The sequence below is a fragment of the Musca vetustissima genome, unplaced genomic scaffold (assembly GCF_032173495.1).
Source record: "Musca vetustissima isolate MV318-11 ecotype Yass unplaced genomic scaffold, APGP_CSIRO_Mvet_v1 utg285064, whole genome shotgun sequence".
Taxonomy (NCBI): domain Eukaryota; kingdom Metazoa; phylum Arthropoda; class Insecta; order Diptera; family Muscidae; genus Musca; species Musca vetustissima.
The window spans coordinates 1-19,526 of record NW_026877416.1 but is presented as its reverse complement, the minus strand read 5'-3'; the positions used below and the strand labels follow the sequence as shown (position 1 = coordinate 19,526).

At 36.3% G+C, this 19,526-nt stretch overlaps 2 protein-coding genes across 2 annotated transcripts; one reads left to right on the top strand and one right to left on the bottom strand.

The window, feature by feature from the left end:
- Positions 1-200: 200 nt before the first annotated feature.
- On the top strand, positions 201-2,158 carry LOC133322006 (large ribosomal subunit protein uL24m-like). Its single transcript, XM_061531073.1, has 5 exons — positions 201-343; positions 694-850; positions 912-1,105; positions 1,181-1,379; positions 2,029-2,158. Exons 1-5 carry the CDS (start codon positions 260-262, stop codon positions 2,142-2,144), a joined length of 750 nt encoding a protein of 249 aa, XP_061387057.1. The 5' UTR covers positions 201-259; the 3' UTR covers positions 2,145-2,158.
- Positions 2,159-2,307: 149 nt separating this feature from the next.
- Positions 2,308-16,647, bottom strand: LOC133322007 (uncharacterized). The gene is made up of 5 exons (XM_061531074.1): positions 16,493-16,647; positions 15,824-16,348; positions 3,009-3,216; positions 2,750-2,942; positions 2,308-2,680 (listed from the first exon to the last, which is right to left on the bottom strand). The coding sequence occupies exons 1-5, from the start codon at positions 16,625-16,627 to the stop codon at positions 2,308-2,310; spliced, it is 1,434 nt and encodes a 477-aa protein (XP_061387058.1). The 5' UTR covers positions 16,628-16,647.
- Between the last annotated feature and the right edge of the window lie 2,879 nt (positions 16,648-19,526).

The following is a 19,526-nucleotide window of genomic DNA, read 5'->3' as shown; positions in this document are numbered from 1 at the left end:
TTGCAGTACGGGAACAAACCAAATAACAATTTTTTTCGGGTTTTCCGTTTTTTTTTCGTTTTTCTGTTTGAACATAATTAAATTGCGCTGAAACCTCTATAACAAATGCTAGTTCCCATCCCTGAAATTTGAAACAGCTGTTCCATTGTAAACATCTGCTCTGACATTCTGAACACTTCCCATTGAACCGTGAAGTTTCATAAGATTTCACGTTTGTTTTTTATTTGGCCGTGGAAAAAACAAAATTTATTAATTAAAAATGAGAATAACACAATTTCTTCGGTCAAAATTGAAGAACTTCTCAAATTTTCCAAAGGAATACATTGAGAGAAGTAAAAAACAGGTGAGCATATAATTCATATTCCAATTGGTGTCGGTATGCAGCATTGGGTTAGCTGCCATAACAGACCAACATACCGATACCGGCCAGAAAGTCGTGGTTTAATGAATTTAACATAAAGAGAAAAATGCTCTTGCATAATTGAAGGCAGATCAATTTGTACAATTATGTCCTTAAAATGCAGTCATTGTCAAAGCAATACTCCTTCTGGGTATTACTGAAAAAAAAAAAACATAAAAATGTGGCGAATAACTGAATGACGTCCTTCATCAAACGTTTTTAATAAAGTTAGAACTTGAAGAATTACAATCTTTCGCAACATCATTCATATCTTAACTATTTTATTTATACAGGTCTACTATGAGACTCCCAAAGGAACACCACAATACCTCAATCGCACCGTTGAACGTAAACGCTATCGCTATACCATGAATCGTCCGTGGACCGGACATTTCCGTCAACAAAATATGCCCGGTACCATTAGGAAAAAAGTCCAGATTACACCCATAGGTATGTATTTCTTATAATTTACTAATTTTTTTAATTTAAACAAAAATATTTCCTCTCATAGAGGACTGGAGCTATTTCCGTGGTGATCGCGTTGAAATTTTGGTTGGCAAAGATAAGGGCAAACATGGCCTGGTCACACAAGTTATACCCGAACGTAATTGGGTAGTTGTTGATGGTATTAATTGGCATTATCGCACTGTCGGAGCTGAGGATGGTTTTCCCGGTGTTCTGATTAGATCAGAAGCACCATTGGATGTAAGTTGGATTGGTGTTATTTTTTATTTTTGTATTTTTTTATGGAGTAGTAAAATTGTTTTATTTTATTTATAGGTAACCAAGGACATACGTTTGGTCGATCCATCCGATTTGCAAGGCTGTGAGTTTGAATGGCGTTATACTGAAGATGGTGAAAAAGTCCGTGTATCAGTGCGCACCGGCCGTATAATACCCATTCCTGAGTCGAATAATCATACTCATGATTATAAGGCCAAAGCTGCTTATATTGAAAGAGAAGGAAAGGATACTCCAGGTAAATATATGACTCATTCAAATAAAGAAAATTAAATTATTTGTAGCTGGGTTCTGAAAAATTGGCATAATTCAATTCAACGTTATGGCAAAGTTTTAAAATACCCAGAACTAAACATTTGAAAACATACAACTGTAATTGAAAAAGTGAATTTGTTACTCGATTTGTTTCTGCTCGTAGACTCCACCGCCGTGGAAACATTGTAGTAATGTTGATTTCTCATTGCAACATGTTGGCTCTTTTCTTAGAGTTTTAACATATTGAAGGTTCGTATTATTTTATGGTGTGATCGGGAAAAGGATTTGGATGTTCTATGTCGAAAAACTATTTCAAAGGAGATGCTTACATATTTCGTCCCTTTCTTCTTTTCCGAAACTTCGTCAATGGATATGGAGATCATTAGGATCCATTTCTGACTAATTCCGACATGCATTTTATGGCTGGGATTCAGATGAAAGCTACTTTAGTCTGACGACTTATTTGAACAAATCCCCTCTCAAGCTTTGACAGTTGTACTTTTTTTGGCTAGGAAATCCGCTTATTTCTCGGCAAATAATTCTATAGAGAATTATGTGCAGTAGTAGATCATATACACACAATGTCTAAATTAAATTCATAAATTTAACACCCTTATATATTTTCTTTTCAGCTACCGTTATTCAAGAAGTCACCTTTAAACCCAAACTTTCTACCTTCGAAATGGATATTATGGAAGAAATGGGCATAGAAGAAGATCGTATACCCAAAAAGAGTTATTGGTATTAAATTAGCCAAAACAAACCCAAAGCAACTAGTAATAAATATTCAACAGTTATTTGTTATATGTAAAAATGTTAATTTAATTAACAAAATTATTATTAATAAAAAAAATAAAAACATACAAAACTTGCAAAAAAGCATTCAAAACCAAAACAAATATTTGTATTTGCTATTTTCTAGCCATTGTAAAGATTTCCTCTCGATGATCACGTAAATTTTTAGCCAATGTTTTAACTCTTTCTTCAGCTCGTTCAAAATCTTGTCTCAAAGTCTTATTAAATGTCTCATAAAGCCATGCTGACGCCTTCGATATATTCGATTCATAGGAGACAAATACTTTAGTTGTGTGTTCGTAACGTGCTACATTGGCAATATCGGTAATCATATAGGTATTGCAGTGTTTAACTGCTAAAATTTGACGATTACTGGTATATTTTATTTCCACGTGTGGCAACGACAGCTGAGCACATTCCAACGACACCAAGGAAGCTTGTAAATCTTTGCGGCAAGCCAATGCAGTTTCAATTTTATCCTTCGGATTTCTACAAAGGTGAATATATTTTGAGTAAACATATTTATGAAAATATTTTTTATTTTAGTTTTTCACTTACACAATTGTTTTTAGTTTACGCCACTGTTTGAGACTTTGTGTTGCAGAATTGGCACATGCTCTAAGCAAGAGACCACATATCCGCCACTGTTCCAGTGTACTGCCCAATTTATCTCTGACATCACGTGCCACCTCCAATTGAGAATCTAAACTTTCCTCCAAACGGCTCATATAAGTACCGCCACTAATGAAAGCTGCAAGAAAGTAATTTTTAAATGATGAAAAAAAACGAATATAGCAAGGCAGTGCATATTGGATACCTATTATTCCATCATGATTCACATATAGCTCATTCAGTTCGGCATAGCTTTCCATTAGGGTTTTCAGTCTAACCTTGGTGTGTTCCAAAATTTCCGCATAACAACGTAATGCCATCAGATGCATGGCGGACTCACTTAGTTGTGCAAAAAAATCTTCATGTGTGGAAGCCTTGTTTACATCAACAATTACACCTAAGTTTAATGCTAACTGCAAATAAATAAAAAAATGATATTCGGAAAAATCAAACCATCTTAAAAATCAATATCCATAAATATGTAACAACTATAAACTCTACATGGGCTGACGCTGTTGTGTATACATTTGTACCCATTTTAAGGTTAGATGCCTCATATGAATGTTTAGTTCATCAGTGGATACCCCTTCCTTACACACGAAACCACAGTAATTGATGATGAAAATATATGTAAAGCCAAGGAAAATTTGGAAAACCCCAAATAACTCATGCTAATCTAAAGAATCGCCGCCATAAGTAGTGCTAACTTTGGTGAAGCAGGTGAATGGAAATATATATCTGGGATTAGTATATTTTCCGTTCGACGTGCTGGCACTTCATTGTTAAGTAGAAATGGGGAAATCCAGCAATTAATTCAGAAACTCCTTGGACAATTCGTACAAATAAAATAAAAATGGAAATTGCTGAATTGTTCCATGAAGGACCAAAAAATATACCAAAGATCGCCATCATGAACCCTATGAAGATCCTTATATCCAGAGGGTTTTTTTTTTAATATTGCGAATTTCGTGTTTCTGTATTGTTTATTTATTCATGAATTTCTAAATTACCGCCAGCTATTTCCCCCAAAAGTGGCCATTGCTTTGACACTATTTATTTATGGCCGTTTGAAAATAAAGTTCGAAGGATCAAGTCAGCTTTGCTGTTTTCAAAAATTGTTTGCTCACATGCAAAAATACAGAAATCCGCGACATTTTTTTTATAAAAATAATGGTGTAATCACCTTAACTGGTTTCATAATGCATTTAGTTTAGCTTTGTTTTTGTTTATGCGAAATATACAATTTGGACACAACACCGACGACTCCTTTGGGCGCTTGCATGTCGTATAATTAAATGTGATATTAAATGGGATAACAAAATAGGTGCAGTGTATAAAATAAATGTAATGATTCGAACATGTATTGATAAATGGTGGTACGTACCACAACAAAAACAACAAATGGGGAAAACTTAATTGAAGTTAGTGGTGTATATAAAAAGCGGCAATAGCAGTGACACGCTTGTTAGACCACGATGTTTGTAGCAATTAAGTGAACTGCCTACCACCACGTAAGGTGCATAGTGCACACCATACTATTTATACTCACAAAAGGTATGGTCATCCAGATCGCATGATTAATATTAGTCAGGTATCATTTAATATAAAGTAAACGCACGATGGTAACTTCCTTTTGTACGTTAATGCCTGCGTTTGTGTATGTGAAAAGGTTTGATTAGTTTAATTAGTGGTAATGCTCGTGGGTCAGTTTTTGCTTTCGATTTTACAAACATAAACTTTATTTAGATATAACATTTCAGAGATTTAGATATAACATATTTAATTCCCAATAAGGAAAAATGAAATTGACAGGCACCAGGCGAAGTTGCAGTAGTTTGGTCAAAATATTGCGATGTGGTATCAAAGGTAAAATCATATCCAACTTAAAAGTTGTCCATATTTTGAAATTCTGTGTGGGAGATAACAGAAGGAGTAGTTAAGAGATTTTCTCATTTACAAAATGCTGACGCTTTGTGTGGGAGTTACTAGAAGGAGTGAATCTATAAGTACTATCTTAAATAGGGTTGTCATTATAGAGTTAATGAGACCTTCCCCACTCTCGATTTTAAATTTTAAAGATTTTCATTGGGCTGGTAAATGAATACCAATGCATGTTATGGTTTGTAACTTTACACATATATAATTAAAGATTTAAAAAAGAAGAAAGATAATTTTTTTAATCTCGTTCTGCCTCTAACTCCAAATTCAGAAAGGCTGCGACCTGTACAGGTTGAGTCCAGAGAGAAGATGGGGTTAGGAGAGTTGGCTGGGCAATTGAACAGATGTAGCGTATCATGTGGTCCGTTACCACATGCCGGGCAGACATTGTCTCCATCAATCCGTGCCCAATACGAATTGAGGCGGCTACACCATCCAGATCTCAGCTGTGCCAAGCATTCACGAATGCTGGGGAGTAGTAAAGCCTCAAGTGTCTTGGCTACTGGCGACAAAAGTGAGATCGGCCTGTATGACTCACCTTTGCTGGCATCCTTGCCCGGCTTCAGTAGCGGGACCACCCTGCCCATTTTCCAGGTGTCGGGAACTAATAGGGTGGATAACGACAAGTTGAGGGCTTTGGTGAGATAATCTACTCCTGGCTCATCAAGCTGCTTCAACATCACCATTGAGATTCCATCTGGACCAAGCGCTTTGGATGATTTCGCGTTCCTGATGACATTTGCAACATCCTCCAACGTAAATTGTGGTGGTTCCTCCTCCACCTGAAGAGAGCGTATACGGCGCAACACTCTTCTCTTCGCCCGGTCACTCTCGGGGTGCTCTATAAACTGCCGGTTGAAATAACACGCGCACCTCTTCGGATCTGTCACTTCAACGCCGTTAAATGAGACAGAAGTCTGATCCTCCTTCTTTCCAGGGTTCGAGAGCGACTTAACCGTTGCCCACAATTTACTCACTCCGGTACTGATGTTGCAACACTTCAGATGCTCTAGCCACTTTTTCCGCTTATGCTCGCCGACTAACCTGTTCACTTCCAACCCCAGTTCTCTGACTCTGGGGTTAGTAGGGTTAGAACGGCGAAGCTCATCACGCTCATTCGCTAGTCCCGCTGCCTGCTGGGAAGTTCGGTCTTAGTTCGGGTATACGACCCGCAGGTATATAGCGAGCGGCTGCATCAGTGATGATGTCCCGGAAATTCCTTTCTGCTACCCGAGCGTCAGAAGGGATGGGCAGTTCTCTGAAGCGACGATTGGTGAAATTTCTGAACTCTTGCCAATTGGCTTTCCCATGATTAAGGAAAGTACGGCGTTCAGAAGTTATGAAATCGGGTGGTCTGTTGATGGATATGATGATAGGGAGGTGGTCTGACCCCAATGATATGACGGGTTGCCAAGCCACGTCATTCGTCAGACCCGGAGACACGATGGATATGTCCGGTGAGCTTTGGCAGTCTCCCCTCATACTGGTGGGTATGTCCTCGTTCACCGTGCAAAACGATGAGCTATCAATTTGCTCGGCCAGCGCCATGCCCCTCTGGTCAATACATAGGACGGAATGCCATAACTCATGATGTGCATTGAAATCCCCTAGCACCAGACGGTTATTGCCTTCCAAAAGATGACTAATGTCGGGCAAATCGCGGGGCACAGCTATTTAACGGCGGAATGTAAACGTTAAGCACCTCTACCTCGGCGGTACCACATTTGACCGCTACCCCCATACATTCCATGTATGGGTCACTAGAGTCTAGCTCAAGCGAGATAGGTCTGTACTGGACAGAATGGTGCAATAGGAATGCTAATCCTCCACTTCCACCTCTTGTACGATCCTTTCTAATAACGTTGTATCCATCACAACTCTGAAGACTACGGGTGTTGTTCAGCTTCGTTTCTTGGATCGCAGCGACCATAATACTTCTTCGACTCATAAAATCCATATCTCGTTGATTTTCCCTCGAAGTCCATCGCAGTTGAATTGAAGAAAGGATACATTATCAGGAGTTGCGACAGCAATGTGCGGTGTTAGCGGCTGCGGCGCAGGTTGCTGCTGCGGAGATTGCGGGGGAGTCACGTAATCCGAAGACGACGACGATGATGACGTGGACCACGGTGACGACGACTACTCGCTGGGGACTGCATTGGCGCAGCAAGAAGTAACGTAGTCCCTTTCGCTATACTCCTGTATCCGGCTAAGGCCGGAACAACTCCTGAAATGTACCCATTCTCTGCATCCGTTGCATCTCACCGAGATAGATCTGTGGTGGATGCTGTTGTGACAAATGGGCAGAACCATGGTCCGGGGTTTGTCTCAATCCCGGCACGGACCAAAAGAATCCGGAGCAAGCATTCCGGGTAATGATGCTCCCATGTTGAAAAATACACGTAGTATTTGCTGGGTTGACAGCCCTTGGTCGGAAGTTGATTCCTCCGAGTCAATCCGGTGTATAGAACCGGCCGTCGTGGGATTGCGAAATTTGGTTGTTGTTGTTTTTGGTGATTAAAGAAAAGTCTTTATTTTTGATGGAGGGCATGATAACTCCACACAGGAACATCGGAATCCGGCAATACCAATGGTTTTAGAAAGAGTACATGCCTGGCTCTCGTATGAACTAGGATTATTGACTTCGCTAAAAAACAAAATGGCGGACCTTTGAAAAAATTGGAAATTCGCCTATTTTTGACCACACACTAAGTTAAAAAATAAGGAAGTTCTTCGCCGATTGGCTTTATTAGTTTTTTAGTTATCTTTCCCGTCATTAGAGAAAAATGCATTTAAAGTTTGAGAATCGGCTATATCTTCTTGAGATATTCACTTGAAATTTTGTAGAGACATTCTATAATAAGAGTAGATTCGAATTACATCAAAAACATTTTTAACATCGAGAATGGGGGGTCCCCCTATAAATGAAGTTTTTGCTAAATGTTGACCATTTTGTTTGGTGGGTTTCAGATGGTTTGGGTGGATATTCACCATTTTCTATCTCGATAAATATTACCATGATCGCGTGTCTGCCGGTCGACACGCGGGTATAAATTTATACCCTAATTAGCTATAAGGCTCAGGATATAAAAATAAGAAGAGGTATTCTTCCCAAACATTTTTACTGGCGGAAGATAAAGTTCAAAGTTGTTTGATATAGGAGATAAAAATATGTATATATTTCAGTTAGGTATATATTCTTAGTGATGAATAATACAAATTACAGATTTTAAAACTACATCAACTAAAATAAATATTTCGAGCAGTAACAGTGTTGCCAAAACTTTGTTGATAAAAAATGCTAGATTTTGCTTAAAAAAGTGCTAAAAAATTTTAAGAAGTGCCAAATAAAAGTTCCAAAAATTTTATAGAAAAATTCTCATTAGCTAAAAATTTCACTACCAAAAATTATCAATGTGGGTCTATGTTCACTATAGGGCATACGCCCTATAGGACGGAATTTTGGGAACGTCGGTCAAATTTTCTATCAAATTGACTATAATTTGAATTTAATTGACAATTTTTTTTCAGTAAAAAGTATTGCCGGTTTTTGTGGAATTTTGGAGAATATATGGGAAATTACGGAAATGTTTTAAATTCCTTGAAACTGAGGTTTGCAAGCTTATAACTCGCGAAATATGAACATATTGCATACAATTTTAATTCAATTCTTTAAATTGACGTATTCTTGTTAAAATCTTAGAATGTTGGTAATAAATGATAAGTTGCATGGAAGCTGTGATGGTGGTAATGTACAAAAAAATGGGAGAATATGTGTTGAAGCCAATAAGTGTTTTGTGTTCTTTCCTGATTTGCGGCTAAACGGCACAACGCACGTACATGTTATCAGTGACTAAATTGAATACCCCATGAACAATATGCTTCTAATGTATGATTTTTGGATATAATCACTGCATCCACCCAAAACGGATGCTGACATTTTGAATCTGGATTTTCGGTGTTTTTTGATTTTTTCTTATAATCAGGACACACATCCAGATAATGGACTAAACTGATTATAGGATTATAGAACTCGTGATTTTGCTTCGTTTAGTGTATATCTCATGAATGTGCTCACCGTAGCTTCTTTGCATTTGGATTCCCAAGACGAAAATTTTGTGCCTAAATTTGTATAAAAAACCAATGCCGAAGATCCTCGCGTGCTTTTATTTTTTGTACTCCCAATAGAACGGCGGATATAGGTACCTTGAATGTAGGAAAAACTGTAAAAACTTATTCTGACAAATTCGCGTATATAATCGCGTTTTTTTTTCAAATTGCTTTTACATTCGGGAATCTGTGTGAAAATAGGTCAAAAATACATCGATACGCTAATAATATGCGTATTTTTCCAAAATTGATTGTGGCGGCACATCGGCGGTTCTAACCAATTCTTTTAAAATAGTTGTACTTTTGTGTATTTTCATAGGAGATTACTGAAATGTGATGCGCATAAAAATCATATACACGTTGAGCCATTTTTAGAGTTTTTGCATAGTAAAATACATCGAGCGGCACACTTTGGCCGCTAAATGAAACCTCGCAAAATTTTTTTTAATTTATTTTTTATTTTGTAATTTCCCATATTCAGAAAATTGTCAAGGTGAAGATATGCACATAGTCCTCATATTAAAGTACTGCTCTATCTTCTTTATTTCGAAGGTTTTAGCCTCATTTAATAATATGTTGCCAAAATGTTTCCATCTTTTGGCATAACCCCATTATAAAGTTGGACGCGGATTCCCGGTAAAAAACTCTTTTCAGAAAGTTTCCGAATTAGGTTCATGATTTTTAAAATGGTGCACCAATGTCCCTAACTATCTTTCGATTCGCACGAAATTTGGCACAGCGTACTGAATTAAGCCTAGAATGATGTGTGGTAACTTTCGTGAAAATCGGTTTAGATTTAAGTATAGCTCCCATATATATATATTCGTCCGATTTAAGGAAAATGCGGTACCAAAATCCCTAAATATATTTCGATTTGTACAAAATTTGGCATATGGTACTGAATAAAGTCTAGAATGATGTGTGTTAAGTTTCCTGAAGATCGGTTCAGATTTAGATATAGCTCCCATATATATTTTTATCCGATATAAGGAGAATTGCGCACCAAAGTCCCTATATATCTTTCGATTTCCACGAAATTTGGTACAGCGTACTGAATAAAGTCTACAATGATGTGTGTCAAGTTTCGTGAAAATCGGTTCAGATTTAGATATAGCTCCTATATATTTTTTCGTCCGATTTTAGGTAAATGGTGCAGAAAAGTCCACATATATCTTTCGTATTGAACATAGTATAACCTATAAGTTAGATATAAATACTGCACCGAATTCCCCAGGTGGGTCCGATTGGCACAAAATTTTGCAAAACTTATTGAAGTTATTATGAGATAACGTGTGGCAAGTGTTGTTGAAATTGGTTTAGATTTAGATATAGTTCCTATATATAGTTTCGTCAGATTTTAAGTAAAATTTAGGTTGCAGAAATATATGTTTATGGGTCCAATTTCATTTTACTGATCCTTCAAAAATGCGACGTCTTATAAGATTCATCTGTTGAATATACCCAAAGTGGTGAAGGGTATCATATAGTCGGCCCCGTCCGACTTTACTACTTTCCTTACTGTTTTTTTAACGAATTCAAATTGGGTAGCACTTTTTATGATATCTCCCATACAAGGGTATACCCCATTATTCAATATTTTGAGATTCTGCAAAAATGATCTTCCGAGTTTAGGTGCACCAAACACACAAAGACTGTCTGATTGCGACGAAATTTTGCTCGGAGTTTTTAATTTAGCCTAAAATGACTTGTAATAAGTTTTGTTGAAATCGGGATATATTTATATTAGCTACCATTTGTATTTTCGGCCTAATTTATTTAAATGATGCACCAAATACCCAACGTTTCTCCGATTGAGACGTAATTTTGCTACAGCTACGACGATTAAGTTTGGCCGATAGAAATGAAAACAGATCCTATTCAATTTTGTGCTTCACCCTCAGAGGTGAAGATGGTCGTATAGTCGGCCCGTCCTACTTTTGTACTGTCTTGAATAGTTTCTATATAGAAGTTGTTATTATGCACCAAAATAGCACACGAGGATAAATTAAAAAGTTGTTATCGAGCAGGATTGGCATAAATGGCAAAATTGTGCTTAAAGACAAAATTAACAAACTCACAGTGTGTTTTAGAACATGCCCGAATATTATCGCAGTTGCTTTGTACCAGAACCTGTCAGATTATTCAAGTAACAGAAATTGTTTTCGTTTAAATTTAGTTCTCTTTTCACCAATGCGTATGATGTAATATTGTTACTGAAAATAATCTACGCCGTAAATACAAATAAAATTGCTTACTTTAAGTTATTTAATGTCCTACTGAGTTCGCCATTATTTGTAAACATTATCGCCATATTTGTCCGTTCCTTTAGAAATATTTTCATTCATACGTATTTACTAACAAAATATTTATTTAAACAACCACCGGTCGTCTAAATAAATACCTGATCAGACATCGACTGGCTATGTAAACGTCATAAATATGTAATGCTCAAATTTCAATTTATCTAAATATTATTTTTAATGAACTGCAGTTAGTTGCGTTTATACTGTTCGGTTATGCCGGTATCGGAACGTTGAGCCAAACTATTGGGGATCCTTGGGGATTCATCGAGGTAAATTACAATCAAATTTAGTCGTTTTTTTATTACCCAATTTCAACGGAACACTAATTACTGTAACGACAATAAGCTATTTGAATGAAATTAATAATTGAAGTTATTGTTGAAATAGTGGAAGAGTTACTACAAAATATTGTGAGTAATTTTTTGTTTCAAGTATGAAATGTTGTTAACCGATATCTAATTATGTGTGTATGTATGTGTGTGATTTATGTGGATATTCAGTGTTGATTGATAGGTCAATGCAAATATCATTGTAATTATAATTCTAGAAAAAATATGACATTTAGATGTAAAACTTTCGGGAAACTTTCCTCAAGAAATGACAGAAGTTTGAAACCCCGTAAGTTTAACCAACATTTTGTGTTTACATGAAGAATTAAAAATCAATTTATATTTTAATGTTACCTATCATATGGACCAAGATATCCATGTAGATTAATATTTTTAGTCCCAAAAATAGTGACGTCATATAACTGTATAGGTTCATTTACGACACCTAATCAATACCTATGTTTGTTCATTTCCATTTTCCAGGAAAACTACTCAGTTACTTCTAAAAATATATACCTAAAAGTAAACTAATTAATTCCACTAAGATCTACATCATTCAATGTGGCCTAAATATAGGCTAAGATACCACAATAGATTAATACTTTTAGTCTCGAAAAGGTTGAAGGTTTAACTAACAATTCGAACCTTGAAAAAATTTCATGGGAGCGTACACATGAACAAGAAAAACGTGAGCGTGAGAAAATCGAGATGTACAAGAATCAGAATGAAGTCGGGAAATTTCATCAACGAGTTAAACACCAAACCGAAGTTTTTGAGCAGGCACATCCTACAATAAAGATGAAGAAGGAAACTTGGTGACAGATGCAGATAGTGTGCTGATGATCTGGAAGGAGCATTTTACAAAGATTCTGGTATTAAATAGTAACTGTGAAACAGATACCCCAGAACCAATAAGACGAAGAAGATACCCCAGATCCCCAGAGATGACGATGTAGATTGTATAACACCTAGCCAAGATGAGATCAGAATACAAATTAATCGGCTGAAGATTAATAAAGCAGCTTTTGCCGATGGATACCAGCCGATCTATTCAATACCAATGATCAGACGCTGATCAGGAGCATGCACCAATTGATTAGTACAATTTGGCTAGAGGAATGCATGACCAATAATTGTAACCTCAGCATCCCGTGTTCCGTGCACAAAAAAGGAGATAAGACAATATGTGCCAAGTATAGAGAAATTAGTCTCCTTCCCATCGCATATAAAGTGCTATTTAGCGTACTGTGTGAACGACTAATGCCTATGGTTAATGATATTATTGGAGTAGTCGTGTGACCTTTTTAACATTCTGCTGGAAAAGACGATACGAGGTGTAAATGTGAACAGAAATGACATTCTGTACACCAAACAGCACATATTACTAGCCCACGTCGATGACATCGACATAATTGGTCGAACATTACGAGCGGTAACATAACCTTTGAATCAATTTAGAAGGATTCTGGTAAAGTGGGACTGGCGAGAAGATCATGTTGATGGTATCAACGCCCAAGCCGTCCAGCCGACTTCGACCAACTGTGGAACAGCAACTTCGAGGTAGTGAACGATTTTATATACCTTGGTACCGGCATAAATAAAACTAATAACATCAGCTTTGAAATCCGGAGATGAATAGTGTTGGACAAAAGATGCCACTGTGGCCTGAGTAAGCCATTCAAAAACAAGGCCGCCTCTCCCTGGTTAAACTCAAACTCTACAAGACGCTGATACACTCGTGGACATCGACATAGTCAGGCGTATTGAGCTGTAACGACTACCACGAATTCGATGAAAATATCAAGTGGAAGAAAATATTTCGAAACATGGCCTTTCAAATTGGAAGTGCTGGACACAAGACCGAGGCGCCAAGAAATCTTTCTTAAACTTGGACTATCGAACAAATGTTTTGTCTCAAGCATGTGTACGCATGTGATAAAACCGAGTTTGTAGAAATGCAAAATTTAAGAGGACGTAAAGTAGGTTTGAGATTGATTGTACACAATATTCGAAATGGTTCTAAATAAAGTGTAATTGATGTCGGTCGAACGAATGGAGTATGTAATACTAGTGACAACGTGATTTAATCAAAAAATGCATACAAAACATACAAATTATTAAAAAAACAGTGAGCGGAGCAGTATAGTCGGACGGGGCCGACCATACGATACCCTACACAACTACCACGGAACTCTTACTATCTGCGGATGTTTATTCCGAGCCTGGGCGATATTTCGTGATATTTGCTCCCTCTAGCCCAATTAGAGGTCAACAGCACTTCTTCCTTACACGGACATATTTCCCGAATATTACTATTCATATTCAGTATTGTCCTTCTAATTAATTGAGGACATGAAATAAAGAACAATTTCGAATTGTATGCGTATCCAATTTTCGTGTTGGGTAATTTTTAAAAACATAATTTATCATAATCATATTGACACGGGTATTACGTTGGAATCGAATCAGCTGGGTTTTCCTGTAGCTTTTATAATTGTACCATGAGCGTATTAATTTTGTTTTTCCATTTGTAACTCATCGGAATATATTCTTGATCGGCGTAAGATTTTATGACGATCTAGCCATGTTCGTCTGTCCGTCTGTCTGTTGTAATCACTCTAGCGTCTAAACGAATTGAGATAGATCGCCAAAATTTGCAGACAGGCAAAAACTGCAGGCAGGCTCCCGTATAAGGGTACCCCCAAATTTTCGGTATTTTCGCGATTTTCAACCGAATTCGCTGAAATTTGGTATTTTGTAGTTGTATATCGTTAGCTAAAATGCAAAAAGGCGTAACTAACAAAAGCATAATTGTGTAGGAGAAGTAAAAAACAGTTTTGAATGAAAATTATAAACATGTCATGTGACATGAAAAAGTATGCCCAGCAGGGTGATATTGCATATGACGAATAATAGACTATATTTTTTTAATAAATTTAGTTATTTAGTTTAATGGCAGTCATAACAATTAAGTAAAAATTTGAATTTTTTAGTTGCATTTATCAAATAAACCCACTTGTAGTTACGTCTTTTTGTTTTTTGTTAATAGAAGCTCCTTTTTTGACGGCAGACGTGTAAAACTTTGTCAACACATGTAGTTTATTGACATTCACAATATTCATTCAAAAAGCCAATTTTCAATTTTTTGTTAGTTACGCCTTTTTGCATTTTAGCTGACGATATGCTAACAAATTTCCCTACAAAAAATATTAATACGCACCCCCTTTTTGGGGTAGTCCCCATATAACCCCCTTTTTATTTTTATTAAAATAGTTATGCAATTTGTTCCGCGTTTTGGGTTTGGTTCTAAGACTCTGTTGTAATCATATCACCTGCGGAGGATATCGAGATAAAAAACTAGAACGTAAGTTTCGATAATGAACTATATATGAACTATAACCCGTATTTAGACCTAGCCCTGTGTGGGAGGTACCAGAAGGAGTGGACCGATATTCCCCATCTTCGAACCTGAACTAAGTTTGGAAAAAATAATAAGATGACCAAAGTTTGGATGAAATCAAAATTTTCTGAAACAAATTTAATCCAAAGAAAACATTTTAATCGTGTCAAAGTGTATACATCCTTATTATCCATAAAGCTGAGGGTATAATTATTGTCCATTAAAAATGTCTGAAATTTGTTTTATAGTTTACATTGTGGTTTACATAACCGGTTTGTGGAAATGTCGATATAGGTCCACTTTTTGGTATTTTCCTTATATTTTCATTTCAAGTACCTGTCAGTATATCTATGGTGGAGGGTATCCAAAGTTCGGCCCGGCCGATCTTAACGCTTTTTAACTTGTTATATTTATTAAAATAAATCTTGATCATGGTTTAGCAATATAGATGACAGATTATCGATTGAAGATAGAGGAGTGGACATACCTATTATAGATGACAGCGCCCTTTAAAATAGATGATACACACACTTTTTATTTTCATATAAAAATTTTGTAAACTTTCTTATGTGTCACAAAACATATTGTTTTATGTATGAAAAGGTGTAAGGTAGGCATCATCTAAAATTTCTTAATTATATACGCGTATATACATAACTGACCCGCAAATTTGCAAGCAATTAAAGTTATTTCCTTGGAAAACTGTCGTTTATAAATTATAACTCCACAAATTTCTTTTTATCACGCATGACATACTTAGTACACATTTGAATTTCGTAATATAAACAAATATTTTTACAAATTGCTTTTCGATGTTCTTGTTTACAATAATTTCCCTTTCTTGTTGGTATATGAAAAAAAAAACTTTGTACAAACAAAACGAAGGAAACCATGAAAATTATATAGAAGAGGGACAAAAAGGTTAACCCCCGGTACTTACGTTAACTAAATCCTGTGAAGGCGTTTTCGCTACTATGTTATTAGAGGAGAATAAACGTGGAGCACCAATACCATTACCCACCATTCCACCACCGCCACCAACTGCAGACGACTTGTAATTGTTGGAATGCGAGGGCAGAATACCATTTGGCAGGTCACTATGTTTAACACCTCCACTACCGGAAAATGCCACGGCATTATTGTTGTTTTGCGGCATTGCCTGTTCCGATGTATAGCCATCAATGAACATTTCACGATTGTCGACAGCTACGTGGGAGGGTAAATTGGTTGTCTGATCGATTAACGATGTTACTGGGGCCGAGGCTGTGATTTGTTTTTGTAAACCACCATTGGCCAGAGGATTTTCAACAAGTCTTGAATCCAGACCCAACAGCTCGTTGCGTCGACTTTGTAGATGTTCTATCCATGCTTCACACGTGGCTAATCGTGGACCCGGACAGGTACCTTCCAATTTACTTATTTTCTCATCTAAACGTACAAATTCTCGAACAACATCCGAATGATTCTACAGAAAAAAATGAAAACAAAAACCCGAAACGACAGAGGTGAATACAATAATTATGGGTAGCTATTAATTAATTGGCTGTCACGTATGTTAGCCACATTGTGTACATCGATTAATTTATGAAAATAACGAGCTTTTAATTACCGCTTGTGACAATGGCCACTGGGAGGGTGGCAGAGCTAATCCACCAACGGCACCAGCTCCACCACCAATAGCACCACCACCACCCAAAGGTTCATCTAAAACACTGTTCGTATCCATAGATGAATTACAGCCCATTATTCAGAATCATGATTACTTAAAAAAGCAAGTCGGAACGTCTTGAAAATCTATGTATTTCGGGTGTAAAGTTTCATTGAATAAATTTGCGTCACAAATTGTATTTCCGTCTTTTTTGCAATTTAGTCATAAAATATTCCACTCCACTTTTGATTGACTGCCTCCACAAAATGATAAAAAAAACACTGCGTTTACAATTTTACCGTTACCGTCTTTGTGTCCAGTCGACTTCACGTTTACTCTGCGAATGAACTCCAGCAGTTTCATTGACCACAATATATAGAATGAATTCTGTTGTTGTCCACTAACCTACCCTTACTATTTGTTTATACATATTAACTGTTATTTGTTTATATTTTATTCAATTATTTGGAGGGTGGTATAATAATTGCTGACATTTTTTTATATTTGATATTCAACAAATATGACTGTAAATTCATCAGAACTCATAATACCTGCTGAGAAATCTCGCAAATATTCCGAGAGGAGCTTTAACCATTCGTGACCCGAATTATATTCTATGCTTAATACACATACATACATTTTCGTCAACGTAAAACTTTCAATTGAAAAGAAAACAAGTAAAAAAGGGTCAGTCGGGGGTCTTCGGAATTACACATAGGTTTTATTATTCACTTTAGAGATATTAGGTTGTGCAAAGTTTGGTTCAAATCGGACATTCCATTCATCTGATATTGGATTTATAAATATTGAAAATTTTGACCATTTGTGGGAGGTGGCAGAAGGGGTGGGCCAATGGCTCACATCTTCGGACTTGTTAATAGATTGTACAAAGTTTAATTCAAATCAGATAGCCCGTTCGTATGATATTTTAAAATTTAATTTTAGCTAAATTTTTACAATATGGTGGGGGGGTATCAAAAGAAGTGGACCAAAATTCCTTATTTTCGAACTTGAACTAAGTTTGAAAGAAAAAATGCGATAACCAAAGTTTGGATGAAATCGGTTACTCCCTTCGAGAGTTATCGTGCGCACCAGCCGGCCAGACGGACTGACATTTCTAAATCGACTCTAAATTGTCTGAAACGGATTCGGTCCAAAGAAACACAGGGTACTAAATCATTGTTCTGAAGAGGCACATTTTTGTCGTATCAAAGTGTATATACACTCATTAGCCATAAGAGTGAGGGTATAAAAATATAAAATAGGACCCATATCGAAACCTTAACGCCATATTGCCGTCACCTTCAAAATTACGAACATGGGAATGGAACTTTGTATAGAGCAATGAGCCTGTTTCATAAACTCTTTAAACATGTTCAACCCGCCAAAATACCGAATAATCGGTTTACCATTATTTGGGTATACCCGTAAACTTCGCCAATACTGATAATTTTTGGTAGGGAGATTTTCTACTCAAGTATGTGTCCAAGCTCCCCAAAATACCAAAATTTGGGATGTATGGAGGATTTTCTAAAAAGAGAAAATACCGATCTTTGAGGTGGGCTAATATTGATAATTTCTAATAGGAAGTTTTGCTACCATATCGCAACTCCAAATACAACCAATTAAGTAGAAACATTAGTTCAAAACCATTAAAATACCGAATATTTGAGGGTACCCCAAAACATAGGCCAATATTGATAATTTTTCATACGCAGATTTGATAGCCAATGTGAATCCAAAAACATGGATATAAGTGAGCCTGTGTTAAAAATTGTGAGCATATGTGGAATATGGTTAATGCCATCATATTTACATCACTGCTGCTATTTTGCCGGGGGCAAATACATTCTGGTTAAACTCAATTCGATCCGAATTAGAGACCAAATTATGGCGAATTATCATCGGAAACAGCCTATACGGATCAGAGATGTATTTGGAGGAGATGGTGAGTCTATAATTTATCTGAACGATCACCTCAATCCGGAAGCTATGAAGCTAGTGTATGAATGTCGTATATTGAGGAATAAAGGACTTATTGAGAAGTACGCTCTTGTAAACGGAGATACACCAAGAGCAAAGATTGCCTTTCCCAATGGTGAATCTAAATTAGTAGGCCTGGAAAAATGTGTGCAGATTTCTTAATTGCCCCCAGAGAACAATATCCATTTTTGAAATCTTGAACATATACTTTATATTAAAAATATTGTTTTATATAGCTACAATTGTAATATACAATTTTGTTACGCTTAAGCTAAATTTTCATGGTTTATTTGAGTTTGTGATAAATGGAACATTATATTAATGTTAGCGGGATAAAATTGTATAAAGTAAGTGTAGCTTTTAACTCTGTAGGTTATTTTCATTATTATTTTATTATTTCATTTTAATTGCTGATATTTTTTTAATTTTCGAATTCAAGTGATTTGTTACTATTATGAACAACATAGGGAAGTAATGGGCAGTTGCGCTCACAAATTAATAATGTGTCTGGTTCATTAAATATGTGCCATTTTGATAGCCAAAGTCTTTGTATAAATTCAAACTCAGTAAAATTTTCTGAGATTAAAAGCATTATTTTTGGCTGCCAACTTGATGTAATCGAAATAAGCGAAACATGGCTCAAACCTTATATTTCTACAAAGTGTGTTGACTTGTTGAGATTTCATTTGATGATCAACATTTACTTATTGGGGTGGTGTATTTACCACATGGGGACTTCGAAGCCTTCGAAGAAGAAGTCTCTGAACTTTTGCTACGATATTCTAATATAGTACTTATGGGAGATTTTAATAACAATTTGTTTAATATTCCAACCGCATCTTCCGTAAGATCTGCTTGTGATAGATTGAATTTATCAATTCATCACAATTCTTTACCGACACACTACGATGTTACCCATCAATCGACTTCTCTTTTAGATTTTTTTCTTTTGTCTTTCCCCGAAAATATTGTTTTCTCGAATCAATATATATGTCCTTCTATATCTAAACAC